The sequence below is a fragment of the Rhinolophus sinicus genome, linkage group LG05 (genome assembly GCF_036562045.2).
Source record: "Rhinolophus sinicus isolate RSC01 linkage group LG05, ASM3656204v1, whole genome shotgun sequence".
In the NCBI taxonomy this organism is placed as follows: domain Eukaryota; kingdom Metazoa; phylum Chordata; class Mammalia; order Chiroptera; family Rhinolophidae; genus Rhinolophus; species Rhinolophus sinicus.
In genome coordinates, this window is record NC_133755.1 from 136620631 (window position 1) to 136640241 (window position 19611).

At 41.3% G+C, this 19611-nt stretch overlaps 2 protein-coding genes across 5 annotated transcripts in view; one reads left to right on the top strand and one right to left on the bottom strand.

The window, feature by feature from the left end:
- Nucleotides 1-19611, top strand: part of CRYBG1 (crystallin beta-gamma domain containing 1) — a 175920-nt gene that overhangs the window by 124147 nt on the left and 32162 nt on the right. The window contains exons 3-7 of the mRNA XM_019734972.2: nt 4391-6012; nt 10503-12870; nt 15371-15418; nt 15518-15636; nt 17248-17443. Coding sequence (XP_019590531.2) covers nt 4391-6012; nt 10503-12870; nt 15371-15418; nt 15518-15636; nt 17248-17443 — 4353 coding nt within the window. The remainder of the gene's footprint in view (nt 1-4390; nt 6013-10502; nt 12871-15370; nt 15419-15517; nt 15637-17247; nt 17444-19611) is intronic.
- RTN4IP1 (reticulon 4 interacting protein 1) overlaps nt 1-19611 on the bottom strand; it is a 147942-nt gene that overhangs the window by 48212 nt on the left and 80119 nt on the right. The window contains exon 9 of one of the 4 annotated variants that reach the window (XM_074333355.1): nt 3885-3947. The exons of 2 other annotated variants lie outside the window; for them this stretch is intronic. In XM_074333355.1, coding sequence (XP_074189456.1) covers nt 3900-3947 — 48 coding nt within the window. In that variant the 3' untranslated portion in view covers nt 3885-3899. Of the gene's footprint in view, nt 1-3884; nt 3948-12486; nt 12622-19611 lie in introns of those variants that run through there. One more of the 4 variants, XM_019734977.2, reaches the window with a different exon arrangement.

Below are 19611 nucleotides of genomic sequence, written 5' to 3' on the forward strand. Positions count from 1 at the left end.
TTACTTACATTTACAAATAATGTGCTCAACATATTTTTCTTCAACCTCTAAACATGATTTCATGTGAAGTACTTCACAAAGTCATTTAAAGCAATGACTCCACTGAAATAGGCAATCTGAAAAAAAACATGCAGTAAGCGCAGTAGTTTGCCTATATGTCTAGATCTGTTGGTACAGTAACAATTTGGTAGCATATGAACAATTTATCCTGTACTTCCTGACCTTTTGCTCCCCACTAGTTGAGGAGATAGCAGAGATCTCTGAAATTACATATAATGATACAAGGTAGCTTTTAGTAAGTGGCAGCCGCTGGTAGCAGATGCTGCCACAACAAGAAGCTTGAAAATCACAGAGCAGCACTGCAGCCAGTGGTGCCTGGACCGCTACACACTGCCTGGAATATGGTCGTGTCAGAAATGCTTATCCACGGCCTCTAGTGAACTACATTTAATATTAGCCAAAAAGAACACTCTAAAACAGATCCCAGCACACAACCCATCGACCATTTCCAAAATAATCCTGTTGTGGGCTGCACTCAGCCAGTAGGACATGGGTGAGAGGTGGATTCTAAGTGTAGGTCTGCCCAGTGAGATGGGCAGACTGCCCTAAGTAAGGTGGGCAGAAAGTGCATGACAAAAAAGCTAACTACAGAGGGGGTCCTGGGATTGACTGGCTCTGCTGGAGTCTGAGAAACCTTAGGACCCCGCCCAAGCCTAGAGGAGAGCACCGGGAGGAGGCTGGGGAAGCAGGAAGAAGACTGATGGGCCCTATGGCCTCTTTGGAAAACACTCTTCTTCCTAACAGGTTATGGTCAAGGTTGAGGGAGAAGGTGCTGGGTCTGTAGCCTGCCATCCTGGGTTTAGGACTTGAAGCTCAAAGGCTCCTACTTAAGAGGCTCCTACTGCTCCTCTCTGGACAACTCCCAGGCCATCCAGTGTTTCGTTCTCCATCTGCCATACTCATTCTTCTTCCATGAACACTTTATTTTGGAGGAATGGGGCATTCTGAACTCTGCTAAGAGGAATCTGCGTAGAGATATGATGCTGGAGATACACAGGGATCCGGCCCTTTAGGGGACGCCTACATTTCCCTATAAACGAGGACCTAGCCTTTGAAATGACTGAAGGCCCCCATTGACTAAGAACTATGAAATGTGCCCCTGAGCCAGATGGATTGTGTTTCTGCTCTTCATTCCCTAGGGAAAAGTTTTATTTTAAAATCAACCTTATTAAGATACAATTTATGTATAAAGATTGTACCCATTGTCAGGGTACCGTTTGATGAGTTTGGAAAGACATGTAAACGTGTGCAACTATCAGCACAATCAAGATCTAGAACCCTGGGATCACTCCCTAAAGTCCCTTTGTGCGTCTTTCCAGTCCCACCCTGCCCTCAGGTAACCACTGGTCTACTTTCCAAGGTGATAGATTGGATTTGCATTGTCTAGGACAGCATATAAAGGGAACCATACAGTCTGTAATCTTTTAAGTCTGGCCTGTTTTACTCAGCATAACGCTTTTGAGGTTTATCCATGTTGGTACGTGTTTCAGAAGTTCTGTCCTTTTTATTGCTGAGTGGTATTCTGTTGTATGGAAATACCACAATTTATCCATTTATCAGTTAGTGGACATTTGTTTCCAGTTTTGGCTATTATGAATGAAGCTACTGTGCCCATTCATGTATAAACAAACAAAATTCTGCAATTCCAGGAAGTTCAATAGACAGAGCAGCCGGACCGGTGATCGACTGGCTGCTTCTCTGCCGGGCAGGAGTCAGGTAGTTGATGAGGCTAAGTTATGAAGAGCAACTGATTTTTTCAAAAGTAGCAATAGCCAAAATTGAAAAAAAAAAAAGCCTGTACTGAGCAGAGAGGACTGCTGATCAGGCAGCCCTGAAAATGGGAAAACGGATTGCAACACCATTGGCAGGACGTAATAAGACGTGCACTTAGTTGTTTTCTTTTGACATGGGCCAGAATTGAGCCAATAGATGCAAACCTATGTTCCTGGCTACTTCTTCAGGATATGTTTGAAGGTCTGTCCAGGCCTCAGGGACAAAGAACTCCATCTCCAGAGTTAGGAAAACTACTGGCTGTGGGACCTTGGCTAGGGATAAGTAATCTTGGCAAATGAGCCTAAAAAGACTGCCTACCTTAAGGGCTTTTAGAAAGATTAGATGAGAATGTATGTAAATCACTTAGCTAGTGTCTAGCGCATAAGGAGTGCTCAGGAGGCATAAATTATAGTATTATGTTTAAAAATTATGTAACACCTTTAACTCATAGTAAAAGAGTCCAAATATATTCCTTACGAAGTTGGAATATTTTAATGTATTTTTTAATTACATGGTAAATTCTTTCTATATTATTTATGTCACCATTGAAGAATTGAATTACTGATCAAAATCTGCTTAGATTTTAGAAGCATTATCAGCTAAGTCACAAAAACTCCCAGTGGCTGCAACAATGGTCCATCTCACGCAGCAGCAGCTGTCTAGTTCCAAAGCTCCCACCAGGTGCTTCTCCAACTAGAAGAGTCACCTCTGGAGTTTGTCAGTAAACCTGATTCATGAGCCCTGCCTCAGAAGCCAATCCTGCGGGCGTGTGGCCTGCCATCTATTAGGCTGAGCTTTCTCAGAGGCCCAGTGCACCTCCAGATCCTCCGAAAGGGGTTCCTGTGGTGGAGTGGAAGGAGCAGTTTGGAAGCTGAGGACTTGGGTTTGAATCCCGACTTCATTGCCCTCCCCACAACACACACCTTAAGTCTCTTCCCTGTCTAAGCTTCGCTTTCCTCATGTCTACTGTGGGCTAACAGCACCTCACGAGGCTGTCGCAGAATCCCGTGGTGTTACAGTGGCAGTACCGTCTCAAACAATGCTTATCGACCCTGTTAATTCCATGTTTTATCTTACAAAGTCTTTCCTACTTCCCACCATTTCCAAAGTCCACTGGCTGCATATAACTCAAATGAAACGCAGCTGTTTTAAAGAATGATTCAGGAATCTCCCTCTAAACAGTCAATATTGTTAAAACTCCCTGTATTCACCTTCCAGGAAAGGGGGCGGGAGTTCAAGTTAGCTCCTGGGTTTGAAGTGGAATTGGTAATTCTTAAGTTATTGTAGCCACACGTGTGGGCTTGGTTTCGGTGGGGTTGTTACCCGGAATACGCTGGGCTAGGAGCCAGGGCTGGGCTCGCCGCCGTTGGTGCTCCCGTCCTCCCTCCCCCTCCTGCCGGCCTCAGGCCCCTCACCCACCAACCCCTGTCCGCGCCAGGCAACCTCGACGCGCCGCTGCGCCCATTGGCTGGTTTGCTTTTATTGATCTGTTCTGCGCGCCCTTCTGGCTTCCAGCGCGGGCACCAGGTGCAAACCGTTTTGCTCTAAGCGAGATAAAGGAAGCAGGTTTTTCCTCTTCCCGGGACCGCTGCGGATCATCGCAGGAGGTGCGGGCCCCCTCCCATGGGTGGGTCGGACCCACGGTGCGGCTCCCGCCTGTGCGCACCCGGCGCCCTACAGTGTGGTGCGAACTCCGCCCCGGGCTAGGTCGGCGTGGGCAAAGCCCCGCGCGCTCCTGTCCCCCCACGCCGCTGCGGCGCGAGCGGAGGGGATGAGAGGGCTTTCGCCCTCCTTCCCCGGTGTACTCCCGCTATTCACACTCTTAGGAACTCCACGCGGGAAAAAACTTCTCGGGTGAACTCCGAAGTGATCGGATAGGTTGGATGGAAAACAGCGGGCGTTTGAAAGCCCGCGTGCTACTCCCATTGGAGGAGCGCAGGCCCGGCCCGCGGTAAACGGCTGGTTGGACCAAGGCGAGGCCCAGGTGCTGGAATCCTGTTTTCTTAAGGCTTTCATTTGCAATCATGTTGAATCCAGGTGGCTTCTTAGTGTGGCTTCTTAGTGTTCTAAATGAGAAGACTAATAGTACGGTTTTTCCTCGTCTTCCTTACCTTCTACAAAAGAGAAAGGATGGTGTTTCAGAAAAAAATTTGCTTTGAGATACTTTAGTGGGTTTACTGCTGCCCTGTAGTCTCGCTTGGCTGTTTTGAAATGGCATCTTTGCTGAGGAAGGAGGTAAAAAGCAAAAGCTAGAGCGACCTGGGAATTGTTTATTTTGTATAGTGATTATTTGGACCTTCCGAATTTTCCTTTAAAAGAAGAATTGCAGTTAAAGTAGATGTTATTCTAAGTGGCACCAAACATAGATGATGTTTAAGAAAAAAATTAAAAGGTAAAATCAGTTTATTTTGTTGGAATAAATGTAACAAAAAATCATTTGCAGTTAGAAACGCTGGTCTATTATCATTCTGGCATGTAGTTCTGTAATGTACTACTAACAGGGGAGAAAAAAAACGATTCTCATATTTTCTCTCCCCCACTCCCTTTTATTTTTCAGTCTAGAGCACAACCAGCAGAAGAGAACAAAAGGAAGCCAGTTTTGGGGAAACTTGGCAATCTGTTCACGGCAGGACGAAGAAGGTGTTCCAGAAACGGGTTAGAGAGTCCCACTAGCTCAAATGCCAAATCAGTCTCTCCCAAAGATGTAACCTCTTCCCAACTCCCTGAAAGAGAGAATGAGAAGAGGAAATCTCAGGGCAGCCACTCAAAGCAAACAGCAACGTGCGAGGTGGGCTCCCTGCAGGAGAAGCCCCAGGAGCCCGAGGGCGAGCCCTCCGAGACCTGTGTCCAGGTAGTGCCCCCTGATGCCGAGCTGTCACCTTGCTCTAGAAGCCATGCAGCGGCGGCTGTGCAGCAGTGCTTTGACAGTGATTCATCCCAATTAGAACCTCTTGAGGCAGAGGGAGGGTCCTTCCCAGATGCCACCGCTGCTGCCAAGCAGCTGCATTCCTCACTAGAGAATTCCCCCAGGCAAGAGAACGCAGAGGCTCTCACCCGCAGTCCGGGGGAGGACGCTTCGCCCTGCACTAGCTGCGAACAGGAGACATCCCAGGGTGCGGGGGGTGTGCCGGGGTCGCTCACCCAGGAGCCGCCCTCGGGAGAACTAGGCAAAGCTGCTGACAGAGCCCCCCGCGTGGGTGCCGAAGGAGGCTCTCTGGAGCCCCGAGACGCGCACAGCCAGCCCCCCGAAGACGCATTTGCTCCGCCAGGTGACCCTCCTGCCGAGGGCGCACAGAACTGGGCCAGCTCCACGCAAGCAAACGGCAAAACTGGGCCGCGAGGACGGGAGTGCCGGCCTGGCGAGCGCGCCCATCCTGCCAAAGTGCTAACTTTGGACATCTACTTGAGCAAGACTGAGGTGGAGCAGGTGGACGAGCCGGTCTTGATTACTCCCGCCGCAGAAGATTCCAGCGATCAAGACGATATGGAAAGGAGGTCGAGCGGCCGCAGGTCCGGGAAGCGGAGGAAGTCGCAGAAATCCTCGGACTCTCCCGGAGCTGACACGGCGCTGCCCGACAGCGCGGCGAGGGACCACAAGGTGTTCCACTACGAGGTGGCGCCAAACGCGGCCACCGAGAACTTCGCGGAAAAGAAAGTGAAATCTCCGCCGGCGGACCCGGACGGGGGCGTTGCCTCCGCTGCGAGCCCGGACTCCAAGTCCAGCCCTAGTCCCAAAGGGCAGCTCCGAGGGGAGTCGGACCGGAGCAAACAGCCTCTGCCGGCCTCGTCTCCCACCAAAAGGAGGGGCAAGAGCCGGGTCCTCGAGGCTGTGCCCACCCCGCCCGCTGGAGGCCCGCGGGCTCCCGCCAAGGAGGCCCAACCCAAGAGGGCGCCCGCGCCAGACTCCGGTCCCGCAGCCAAAGGCCCCGCGGGGGAGAACGGGGAGGAGGTAGCTCGCGTCATCCCCAGGGAGCTCACGGTCAGGAGCAGCTCGCTGCTGCCGGAGATCAAACCCGAGCACAAGAGAGGGCCGCTGCCTAACCACTTCGACGGCCGAGGAGGAGAAGGAAGTCGAACCAAAGAGCTGGGCAGATCGGCCGGAGGTCCTGACGCCGACGGCTTGAAGCCCAGGAACCATTTCGGTGCGGGCAGGTCGACGGTGACCACTAAAGTGACCCTGTGAGTAACTGGAATTGGGCTGGGCAGAGATGCCGTGTCCCGGACGTGCTGGGCAGCCGCTCTGAGAAGCTCGGGGTCTTTGCATTTGTGAAAGAATTATCAGTGCACTGAAATTTCTCCTCTATGTTGAAATTAAGATAGTGAAGAGCTGATTGACACGGTTGTGGTTTAGAATGACACATTCAGGAGACTAGTGGGTTGATAATTCCTGTTGTAACATAAGATTTAAGTTAAATGAATGTAAAAATGAGATATGTCTTGAGGCGCAGTGTTTACATAAACAATGGAAGGCTGTATGGCTTGACATAGCTAATTCTATTCTTCATTCAAAATGTACACGGGCATTCTGGGATAGAACACTCTTCTGACTCATATAGTGAATTTGAGAACACAGAGCAAACACTAAGATGTTCATTATGTCCCAGTAGGTTTGACATGTATGAGCTTAAAAGAATTCACAGAAACTTTTATGGAACTTAGTGCATTATTTACCTAAAGCCTAAAAAACAAAACAAATAAACAAAAAAACTCTTCCCCTTTATAATATTAGGGAGTTTGGTGATATTTTTGTCCCCCCACCCCCGGGTTGAAAAGTAATTTTCAGTTATTGAAATTAAGAAAGGTCAGTCTTACTGGGAGACTATTCGCTAAATGAAAAGACACATTAGAAGAATCAAGCTCAACAACAGACTGTGTGACTACTTGCGGTTGAGTTGATCAATTTTTCAAATATTTGTTGAGTATCCTCTGTGCATGGTATTGTGCTAGGAACTATGGGAAAAAACACAACTATGATTCAGTATTTAGTCCTTGAAAAGTTTATGGGCCAGTTTGGCACACAAGATGCTGACAAATCAAATAACAATATGAAGTGATGTCTGATTAAAGCGCCAATGGATGGTGGTGACCATCCCTATAAGGCTGAGGATGTGCAAAGGAGGAAGAAAAATCAGTTGTGTTTTTGGAGGGGATGGGACATGTTGTGCCTTGATGATAAATGTGAGTTGTGTAGTTGGACAGGATAGGGAGGGCACTATGAAACTCTTAAGATCCTCCCCCTTCCCACACTCTCTTCCTCTCCCAGTCAACACAGGTAAAAATGTATATCTAAACTGCTTAGGTTTTTTTCTGTGTTCACACATTTATTAAGAGAGCTGGTATTTTCACAACATTATCATTCTTAAACCAGTCCATTATGACTAGTTGAATTCTTGGATAAGTAAACTTTAGAGTAGGAGGTCTGTTTGGTAAATACTTGAGAGGAAAATCTGCTTAATGAATAACTTGAGCTACCTCACCAGCTAGGAACCTGGAGACCTTTGATAGAGTCAGCTATTTATTCTGTAGCAACAGTGTTGGAGAAATAACCAGATTGGATGATGCCCATTATTTGTAGAAAGCCAGTGTGCCAACATTCAGTCTTCCTAAGTGTGAGTCTTAGAGAAACTGTTGTGTACCCTGATTAAGGAAGCCCCTAGGGGCCTTCCAATAGAAATACACCAGTGGAAAAACCAGAAATGTTACACTGTTAGAGTATGGTAAACAAACCTGGGGGAGCCAATGTTACAATGAAACTCCTCTTTATTTGCTGTTGTCTGCCATAGAACTAAACCAAATGTCTTTTTCTCAGTACTGATTACTTTTTACCTGAAACTTTTCCTTTGCCACTCAGTTTATTTAATTTAGTTTTCCATAGGGCCTCACACTTAGTGAATTGGCAAACTATTGAAATGGAAAATTAATAAGTCTTTCTAGTCCTTTTTTGTTTGACTGATGGATGGGTTTTTTCAGATTCTTTGATTTTTCCCCTGGTTGTATTTCAGGAAAAGAATGTTACTCAGATTACTTTTAAAAACAATTTGAATCTGAAGTTTTAGAGTTAAAACTATTTTATATTCCCTCAAAAATAATGACTATGAAGCATCATGTTTCTTGACAGTGTTAGAAAAATTGTTGTTAGTTCTCTATCAAGTATCAAAAGTTGAGATTCTTTTTTTGTGTGTGGTACTGTTTGTTTGGTTGTTGTTGTTGTTGTTGTTGTTTTTTAAATAATATATTTAAAATAAGAGAATTTTCCTCTTGTGTTATAGCCACAGCTTTTTAGACTCCATTATTTTCCCCCTCACATTATAACGAAAGCATTACAACATGAATTATAGGAGCCTTTTAATCACTTTGAGCTAGGTTAATTGTAGTGACTCTTGGTAGCAAAAGTTAATAGCACAGAAACTGTGGTTGTAAAATGTATTTTGATCTTGGTATAAATCTTTAATGAGCAGATGTGTGTTTCCTGTCCTTAAGGTAGCTTGTTGGCTAACCTGTAGCGTTTTTTATTTACCTCATAAGATACACTTTGATGTTTGACTGTTCTTTGAGCTGATTAGTGAGAATTTTTAAAATGTATATTCCCTGGTATGTGAATATCCCTCATTAACTGATAGCATTTGTAAGCTTTCTATTTCTAATCATCCCACTGGTTTTAGAAGGTTATTTTTCAGGAAGTGCTTATAAGTGAATTTACTTTTAAATTTAAGATATGGGCCCACAATGTAGATGCCTAGATATCTTATGGAGATATTGGGGCATCTTACGGAGATATTGGAGATACTATATCAAATTTAGTATTTAAATAAAATTTTAGTAAATGAAAATCTAAATGTTTAATTCTGCATTTGGAAAGACTTCTCAAGTCTTCTCATTTTATCTAGGATACGTCATACTACCTGTTCCTTCAAAACACTCCTCAGGCCCAACCTTCTTGAAGGGCAATGAGTCCATGTGGGAGATGGAATGAGAATTCAATGCTTCTCACTTTGTGTTCTCATTATCGCAGTGGCCTCATAAAGTATGATTACTTTATCTTAGAGATCTCATGATAGACCATTGACCCCTTGAATCATAAAGCCGGATGGACTCAGAGGAGGTCATTGAGGCAAGTCTAGTCTGACCCTTTCTGGGGAAGCAGAATAGTAGAGTGGTCGGGACAATGGCATCTGAAACCAGAACACCTAACTTCAAATCATGGCCCTGTCATTTACTAGCTGTGTGACCTCAGGCAAATTACTTATGTTCTCTAAGCCTCAACTTCATCACCTTAAAAGAAAATGTATAAAATTGTACTTTAGGCAAGCCATACAGAGGGTTTCTCAAGTGCCTAGCAATCAGTGAATGTTAGCGGTTATTATCTCTTCCATTTTATAAACCACTAGACTAATGGTTTAGACATTTTTGTTTTTAGCTTTGGAGTCCATTCTTGTAGGAAAGCTTATATAAAAGGGATATATAAAACAGATAAGTAGGAGTGACTCTGGTTGAAAGGAGGATGGCTGGCCAACAGCCAATCCCTCAGTGGCTATTATCCCCAACTGCAGCCCCTGAAGAGAACTCCAAGGATTACTTCAACCAGAACTTGGTGGGTGGGAGAGTGGGGGGATGGGAAATCAACTCTGTTCTAAACTATCTAGTTTTTTTGTGTGTGTTTTTTTAACAGATAGAGAAGGTAGAGTCTAGAGAGTTAAAGTAACTTGACCAAGTTCACACAGATAATTTGCATGAGCAGGACCAGAGCCAGTTGATGTCAGAGAAGATTTTGTTTCTCAGAAAGAAAAAAGTATGTGCTTTCTTATATCCAAGAAAGTCAAATGAGAGGGGAGACTCTCTGCATAAGAAATGGTGACAAAACCACACTGAGTAATTGATAAGTAAATTATGATAGACTTTTATGCAGACATTAAGAACACCGTACAAACAAACTTTTTAGTAACTTGAAACATGTTGAAATGTTAACTATAAGGTTAAGTCATCTTTTTTTAAAAGGCAAGATACCAGCTCTATGATCAGAATAATCTTAATTCTATTTAAAATATTTAACTGTACATATAAAAAGACTGGACTTATACTAAAATGTTAACAGGGATATTATGTGACTGATTTTTCATTTTTATACTCTCCATATTTTCTGTAATGAACATACTTATATAATCAAAGAAAAATTTTATGGGGGAAAGATGCAGGGAATAAAATATCCAAAGAGGTAAATGATAGATAAATTTTTTTTATAATCTAGCTTTTTGAGATATGTAAAAAAAGTTATTATAAAATAAAAAATACACAATTGCTGCTTAGGGAAATCATTTACATATTTAAAGTAGGGGAGTGCATTAATTTAAATTTGTTCTAATATTCGGCAGGCCCTAAGATATTTCCCAACTCTAGTGCCAAGTACTGTGCGTACATACTAGGTATTCGATAAACCTGTTAACCTCCCACCTCTAGACTTTCACAATTATATAATTTTCTCATCCCTCATACAGAAGCAAAACACCCATGAAAAATAGTTGATAGTGTATTTAGGATTATTTAAAGATAGTTTCATTAGAAAAATGTTACGTACCAGAAAGATGTTGGTTTTTGATAGTTTGGTAATAAATTGGTATGTTCACTTTCTAAAACTAGGTCAATAACTTTACCATACTGCTTTATTCTTGCAGCCCTGCCAAGCCCAAACATGTGGAGCTAAATCTTAAAACCCCCAAGAATCTTGACAGTTTGGGAAATGAGCATAGTCCATTTGGCCATCCAGTTCATAAAGGAAACACTGCCACCAAAATCTCTTTATTTGAGAACAAACGGGCAAATAGTAGCCCAAGACACACTGAGATTCGAAGCACAAGGAACACCCCTGCCTCTAATAAAACATATATCGGGAGAGCGAAGCTGAATTTAGCCAAAAAAGCCAAAGACATGGAGCAACCTGAAAAGGAAGTAATGCCAAATAGTCAGCAGAATGGTGTGGTGGTGCAGGAAACCTCGGCAGAAACCAAAGTTATTCTCACTGAAGAGGAGATTCTGCCAGCGACCAGGAGTCCCGGTGTAAGAGAAATGGAAGGCAAGCCTACCGAGGATCCGGCTCTTGGTTCTCAGTGTCACCAAGGTGATAAGGCAGATGTACAAACAGATGCTGGCTGCCCTGAGCCAGTGGTTACTGCTCTGAGTCCTGTCGAGGACTACACGCTTGACAGGGAGGATGACTCAAAGGCTGCTGACAGCAAAAGACTTGTACTTGAAAATATGACTGATACAGCACAAGACATCCCCACCATTCTTCATACCAAAGATTCACTTCCAACAACCATCCCCAAGCCACAGGATACATTTTCTGACTCACAGCCCCCAGTCGAGTCATCTAATCAGCCTCCTCTTTCACTGCCCGTACCCATTCCTGCGGATGCTTCCCCAGATGCATGTGCTGAAGCTCCCATAAGCAGTTTTCCGTGCACTGATCTCAAAGTGTCAGAAAACCATAATGGATGTATTTTGCCTGTGTCTCATCAGACTAATGAGAAAATGCCCAGCTCCAGATTTGCAGCAGGAGGAGAAGAAGGAGAAGCAAGCCCTCCTTTGTCTACAGAGCACAGCCCAGAAGCTGACAGAACTGAGTGTCCTTCCAAGGTTCTTGTCCAGGTCAGGTCTTTCGTGCTCCCCGTGGAAAGCACCCAGGACGTAAGCTCCCAGCTTCTCTCCGATAGCTCTGAAGTTAGAGAAGTGCAGTTGCCAAGTTGTCACAATAATGAACTTGAAGTGGTTTCCGTTGCAAGTTGTGCTCCCCAGAAAGAGGAAGTACTGGTCAATAAGAGCACCTCACCCAAACACATTCACTGCAAAGAAGAGCATGTAGCAAAATCTGGCCCACCAGTCACGCTGCTGGAATCAGAGGAAACTCTGCCTATCTATGCTCAGAGTCAGGGCAGCACAACACCCCTGACAGTTGAATCCAGCCCCACCCACTCCCCTGGTAGCAAAAATCATTTAGAAACTCCTTGCAGGCCAGATCATAACGTTGTGAATGGCCAGGACAGCCCTGCCAGTCTTTTGAACATTTCTGCTGGTAGTGATGATAGTGTATTTGATTCTTCTTCTGATATGGAAAAATTCACTGAAATTATAAAAAAGATGGACAGCACAGTTTGCGTGCCTCAGAAGAAAAAGAAGGCCAGGGTGCCAAACTCTCCTGCCCCTCACTTCGTCATGCCTCCGATTCACGAGGACAATTTAGAAAAGGTGTTTGATCCCAACTTGTTTACCATTGGTTTGGGGAAGAAAAAGGAAAGCCAGCTAGAAATGTCACCAGCTTTACATTTGATGCAGAACTTTGACACCAAATCCAAACTGAGGCCCAAACGTGTGTCCACTGAACAGAGTATCCTCTTCAAGTCCTTACACACTCACACTAATGGGAAAGATGAACCTCTGGCGACTCCAGAAATAAATGACAAAGAGAACAGGGATGTCACAAACGGTGGAGTGAAGAGATCTAGGCTAGAAAAAAGTGCCCTTTTCTCAAGCATGTTAGCGTCTTTACCACAAGACAAAGTCTTTTCTCCCTCTGTAACGTCAGTCACTACTATGACCACAGTTTTCGGCTCTTCACAGAACACTTCTCTTTCACGCTCTTCCGTGTTGCAGCCCGTGGTTGAGGGTGCCCCACCCTGCACTTTAAACAAAGATCAGCCAAATCTTCCTCCCAACCACTCTTTAAAGGTCTTCAATTTCGACTCATCAAATACGTCTCTATCAGGCTTGAGAAGTCCAAGCTACATGGAAAAGTATCTGCAAAAAGAGGAAACCAAAAAAGATCTGGATTCACCAAGCAACCTACACTTGCCAGAAACTAAATTTTCTGAATTATCAAAACTAAAGAATGGTGATGATGTGGAAAAGGCTCATCATATTGAAAGTGTTCTTAAATCGAACTTGCCGAACTATGGAAACAGTGACACAGATTTCATGGGTCTTTTCAAATCCAGCCGGTTTGACCCAAACATGCCGTTTTCTGGAATGTCATTATCAGATACAACAGTAAGTAGCAACCTATTTATTTGGGCAAAGTGACAGAAGGATGATGAGCAATTCATGTTATTCTTTTAGAAATGGTTAGGCTTGTCTACTATTTTCTATTCATCAGGTATTTGAAAACCTACTATGTACAAGGGACCCCTAGGATCTAAGAAAGAGATATTCAGATTCTGTTCTCAAAATATTCGTTCATAGTCTAGCAGGGAAAATAAGCTACCAATATTTTAAGGCACTTGTGAATTTATATGTTGTATTGTGAAAGGTACAGCTAACGTACCTTGAGAGTTCAGAGACAGGCAAGATGTTTTTTCTTACCTAGTTCTGCATAAAAATGCTCAGTTTTGAAGATTTGTGAAGCAGCTTTCTTTGTTTGGAAAAGCCTCTGCCAAGGAATCTTATTCCTAATTCCTTTTCTTGCCCTGTGAGGTTCCCTCTTTCTTCTCATAAGTAGCAAAAAATGTATCTCCTGTTGAGAAAGTACTTTCTTTTTATTTGGGATCAGTTTTTATCAGGGAAGTATTTTTTCCTGCAAAGACTTTGAGGAGTAAAGAATTTCAGTCTACATTGGCTTTTTCCTTTAATATTTTAGACAGGGCAGCAAAATGTGCTTTTGAGCAGCAATTGCTCCATCTTTTTCTGACTGCTGAAGTTGTTTTCTTTATTTAGTTTTTGATGTGAATTTGTGCTTTTCTGTTACCAAGCTTGATACTCAAGTTGAGGAACGACAGTGAAAGAGGAAAACAGAATATAAGGTTTATAGGTTTGCTTTGTTAGCCCGGAAACATGAGTGGACCACTATATTCCTGTTGCCCATCTGTGAGCCACGCCGTCTGTCAACTGTAGACCATCATCCAAAACAGCATATCCAAGCAGAAAATACCTTCCACCCTTCTCATTTGTATAAGGTGCTGAGACATGTTTCCATCTGTTGTATTGGCTTTTGCTACAAGCCTATCATAGAATGTAGTTCTGGAGGCTCTTTCAAACTGCATAGTTGGGTTTCCAGCAGAGGGTCAGATCCCTCTTTTCAAATGTTTTTAAACTTTTGATCTCAGGATGCTTTTATATTGAAAAATTATTGAGGACCCCAAAGAGCTTTTGCTCATGTGGGTTATGCCTATCAGAATTTATTATTAGAAATTAACAGTGAGAAAAATTTAAAACACAAGAACACACAAGTACACGTTCCGTTAGCCATCATTGTAATAGTATATCAGGGACGCTCTGGAAAATTCCACTGTACGCTTTGAGATAAAGAGAGTGAAAAAGACAAATGTCCTCTTCTTATGAAAATAGTTTGACCTCATGGACTCCCTGAAAGGATCTTGGGAACCCTCCAGGGGTCCCTGGACCACACTTTGGGAACCACTACTGTAGACAAAGCTAACTCAGCCTATAGCTCTCAGAAATTATAAAGTTTTTTAGTATTTCCCTCAAGCACAAAATTTCCACTGTTCTACCTCCCATTCATTACAGCCTTACACTCTCTTTTTAGTCATTCTTGAATCACTTCTCTTATTTGACAGCAATTTGGAGTGTCTGAGAACAGAATATACAGTTTCCCTGTGGAATCCCAAGAAAAACTAACTCAAATGGAGTAAAAAGGACAAGGGGCTTTATACCTCCTCTAGGTCTTTTTAGGATTAAATTTTTTATTTGTTTTCTTTAGGTTTTGGGCTTTGTTGACCATACAACTATTCTATCTTCCATGTCTTACCTGAATTTTGTTTTAAATTTCAGGCTTTTTCTTCAGCTTATCTGCTTCTAATGTGTGTATATGTGTGTAAATGCCATTTTGACTTCTAATACTACTCTACTGAGGCCTTCCCATGGTCTTTTTGGGCATATTCCACTTTGGCATGATGCAAGCGTGATCAGATCAAAGGCAGCCCTGAAAATAGGCTTCCTGGTCAGCACTGAAAGTAGTCCATGTTTTATAATATTTTTACATGTATAATTACTGTTTTTATCATCTTATACATTTCTGGTTTTACTGGTCTTGTCACGTGGTTTTGAAAATGATTAGTTTTGTAGCCATATAAAAACATATTTTGTCTCTAAAAAGGGAGTGATTGAGTACCATGTGCAGTGTACATTGTGAAATATATTATGATTTATTTTTCTTTGTTTGAGATTATACTGAGATTGTTTGAATTATAATGTCTTAGCTGAGTTCTTATTCCCTAAAGTCACATAAAACTTAGTAAATTTGACTCGAGTTCTGAATTTTCTAGATTGGTGGAACTAGCCTAGGCATTTAAATGAGAAGAAATTGAAATGGCAAATTCAGGTAGGGGTTGGGGTGGGAGGGTAAGCTCTTGATTTAATAGTGTAGACTCAAAGAGAGTTTAATACAGCTTTGGCTTAGATCAAGGGAGACTTGTTTTAAAATGGATAACTTGTGAGGTGAATATGATCTTACTGAAAGGATCATGGGAGGCAGGGAAAAAGGACTGTTACACAGTTTATAGTTATTTGTTGTACTTTGTTCATCTGATTACAGATGCTTAGAGGAAGTATCCAAAATAAAATCAATCCCCGACCTGGAAAGGTAAGATTATTTTCTATTTAGATTATTTTCTCGCGCAGATTTTATTTTGGTCTGATGAAGTGCAGTAACGTGTGCTACCACTCTCATTGTTTCTTGTAGGTAGTGATCTATAGTGAACCGGATGTCTCTGAGGAGTGTATTGAAGTTTTCAGTGACGTTGAGGATTGCAGCTCGTGGAGCCTGTCTCCTATAATACTCATAAAAGTTGTTAGGGGATGGTAAGAATGGCACTTTGACTTCCTGAATTACAGGGTTTATGTTTTCCATTTTTAATTGCTTTTTTTGGGCCTCAGTCCTTATTTAAAATTACTCTTCTAGCAATGTAAAGGGCAGAAAATACTAGTCATGGTGAGTATTAAAAGGAATTCATATCAAATAAATATTTTTTTAATGTTTCTGATTATAGGGGTGATACATGTTTATGCTAGAAAATTGAGAAAAATGTAGCAGTATGTTTCTCTTCCCGTATATCCCCACATAACATTGGTTTGGGCTAACGAACATCAGAATCCGTAATATACTTTTGGTTTGCGAGTTTTCAGTGAGGTAGATAAGAATTGCACTTAGTTATGTTGGTAGACTTTTTTAAATTCTGTAAGAAAAGACATTTTTGCTAATTTTTTAATGACAGATCAGTGAAGGACAAACCTAAATTTTATTTTCCAACTTTTCTACAACAGACAGTTTTGATTAAGTAAAAAAATCAGTGAAAAAATTATTTTACTAGCTTAACAGCTTCTAAAAAATACACAGGAAATTGAATTAAGAAAAGCAGTTTTTAAAAAAAATCACTTATATGGCATAAATACATTGATACCTACTTATAAATTTATTTGAAATAAAGAAGATAGGGCATTTGTGGTCTAAAAAGTTAGTTAAGCTTTTCTTTTGGTCTCCATTTGATTAAATATGCAGCAGCTTTCCTATTAGGTTTTAGATATTTTAATATATTTTTGATATATTCAACGTATTCATTAGAAAATACAATTAGTTTTTGTTTGAAGACTGAAAATAACACTAAAATTTTTGTGTAACATTGTTTTTAATAGAGTCGTGCTTTTTTTGCAACTTTTGTTGGCTTCTCTTCTTGATTGCATAAACATTTAAGAGCAGTGCAGTCATATATTGACATGAGTTTTTTCTTTAGTGTTTAGATGTTGTTGGGAAGGATATTTTAAAAATGCTTTCCATTAACATGCATATATAGTCCTTTGTATCAATATATACTGTGTTTCCCCAAAAATAAGACCTAGCCAGACCATCATTTCTAATGTGTCTTTTGGAGCAAAAATTAATATAAGACCCGGTCGTATATTAATTAAATTATGTTAATTAAATATTATAGTAAAATAAGACCGGATATTATATTAATTTTTGCTCCAAAAGATGCAGTAGAGCTGATGGTCCAGCTAGGTCTTATTTTCGGGGAAACATAGCACATTGATATGGCTCTAAAATGCAACTTTAAATCCCTCTAAGAGAAGTATTTTCTATACATGTAAAGAAAAAAATATTGCAGTAAAAGTCCATTTATCCGATGTGTTACCATTTACAAGTCGCCACTAAATGGCAATTCTATAGAACCTTAGTATTTCTAAAACATTCATATTGATAAGCGAAAAGTTCTCTAACATCCTGATGTATTTCTTGAATTATCAGAGGCATAATTATACCCAGTCAATTTTAGCTTTATGGAAAGTGTATACATTTTAATTGTTAGAGAATTGGCTATATATATATAGACAGTGGCTATTTGCCAGAATATTTGAGTAATCTAAACCTCTCTCTCACTAAGGTTGGCTAATAGTTTTGCTGTGTTTTATTCTTAGTTGGATTTTGTACGAGAAACCAAATTTTGAAGGGCACTCCATTCCTTTAGAAGAAGGAGAATTGGAACTCACTGATCTCTGGGGTATAGAAGATGTTTTGGAAAGAAACGAGGAGGCAGAGTCTGCAGAGGCAGAGTCTGTGGAGGCAGAATCTGCTAAGCCGGTGGTAATTGGTTCCATCAGACTTGTGGTCCAGGTAGGTTATGGGAAACCCAGAATCCATTCATCCATTCAGCAATTATTTATTGAATGCCAGGGATGATTCTTACTTTGAGAGAAAAGTTCATTTTATAAAATAAGTGACTAAGAAAAATATTTGATTGGTGCTTTATGGATATATTTTCCATAATTTAAGTATTTGTACATTTTAAATGAATTAGAAAAGAAACATTCTCATTGGTTAGTCAGTTTTTCACAATAAGTCTTGAAGGTTAATTTCTCACTCCTGGACTCCCATACCCTCCTCCAAATGAATTTTATATAATAACCTGGTTTTGATGAGTTCTGTATGAATAGATTTTTCTTTTACTTAGTTTTTTGGTTGCTGTGTGAGTTCTAATTACCTTGAGTGGCATATAGGAGCTCTGTTTTGGAAATATAAATAATCCAAAAATAATTCAGTTAGTAGTTCAACTCTGGGGTTGCATGTGGGTTTAAAAAAAGATAGGTACTTGAGGCTACTTTTTGGATTGGGTAAAATTTCCTTGGTTTGATATTTGTTGATGAGAAAGTTGTATCAGTCTTTCTTTGTGGCTGTTGGGATTTGATGACTCTTTACCTTTTAAAAATGTAATTAATGGTGTCTTCCAAGTGGAAAATTAAAGCCTCGTTTGTGTAATAGAGGTCAACATTGGGGTATATTAGGGAGAAAAGGAATGTTCTAAGATGAGACTGAGTAAGAATAAGTTTTTATGTAAGTTTATGATGTGATCAACCTTAAGACAGACATGAGGAATCTTATGTAAGTGTCACAGTGGAATAATTTACCTGCAGTTTTTATTTATTGGTCAAATAACATTGGTAATAAAGCAACAATTAATATCTAGATCCCACCATCATGAAGTGTCCTCTCTTCATGTTTCTGAATTCTCTATCTTGGCCACATTCTACTCTATTTTTCTGTAGTTGTTATCATAATATAGGTACAGTGCTGTTTTCCTTTTTTTCACTTAAAACTGTGGTTCTCAACCTTTTTTCTCTGCATACCATTTTCCTGAGGCTCACACTCACGTTGGTAACATCTCTCAGTGATGTGTAGCTGGAGGCAGGTATCAGACTCTGGTGGGGTGGCAGCTTAAGTGCACTCAGAAAAGGGGGGTACATGAAGCCTGTTGGTACAGAGGCCTCCTGTTTTGCCCGATTGTAGCAGATTTGATGCAGTTAATGCTTTTCATGTCACTACATGCTTTGGGGTTTCCACTGAACTGATGTATCATTATTTATTTTACCTTTCTATTTTCATGGAACTTAAGGTTGTTTCTAGTTTTTCACTATTTTGAATAATGCTGCATGAACATTTGTGTGCCCTTAATAATTTATAAATTTCTGATTTATTTCTTTGGGGTGAATTTTTCTGAATCATGTCATGTGAAAGGGTAGGAACTCTTGTGGTTCCTGATACGTCATGTTTTGTTTTTTGTTTTTGTTTTTGTTTTACACATTTTATGGTTTCTTGAAACACAAACATAAGTCCAACATGTATTCAAGGGGGTCACCTTTTTAGTTCATTAATTTTGTTCTTTTTGGTAATGTTTGAAAGAGCCTCCCCTGCACTAACCCAAGTATTATTGTTCTATACCTCAGTTCACCTAACTCAGCAATCAAATATCAATAAAGATTCAATTAGCACTTAAGTGCTTGGCTAGGAGAGGCCTTTTCAAGAGTGTTTGATGGAGCAGGGACATGCAGGGCATTGAACAGTGACTAAAGTACAGAGATTTATGAATCACCATAAATGTGTGCCTTTGTGCTAACAACTTGGATCAAACTGACATCATAGAGATTAGTCATAGTCAAGAGGTGTTACCACAGGGGCTGTGGGCACAGAACTGCAGTGGGGAAAGACTCCTGGGGCAACCGCGCTATAGACTAGATTCTCTGGACTTGGGTGGTCACATCAGAGCAAAGGAATGAAAACTCCTATTCATCAAAGACAGCCAAGCACTTTTTACAGCGAGGATGAGAGAAATACATGTGGTCCAAAACTCTAATTAAATACACTGCTGGTGATCTTTGCTTGACTGTAGCACTCAGATATATGACTCAAGCAACGTGTCTGCCAAAAAAGACCACATATTATTAAGTCACGGATGAAAACAGGAAAAGGGCAAAATGGCAGGTGCTCTGTGAAATGTATGTGTATAT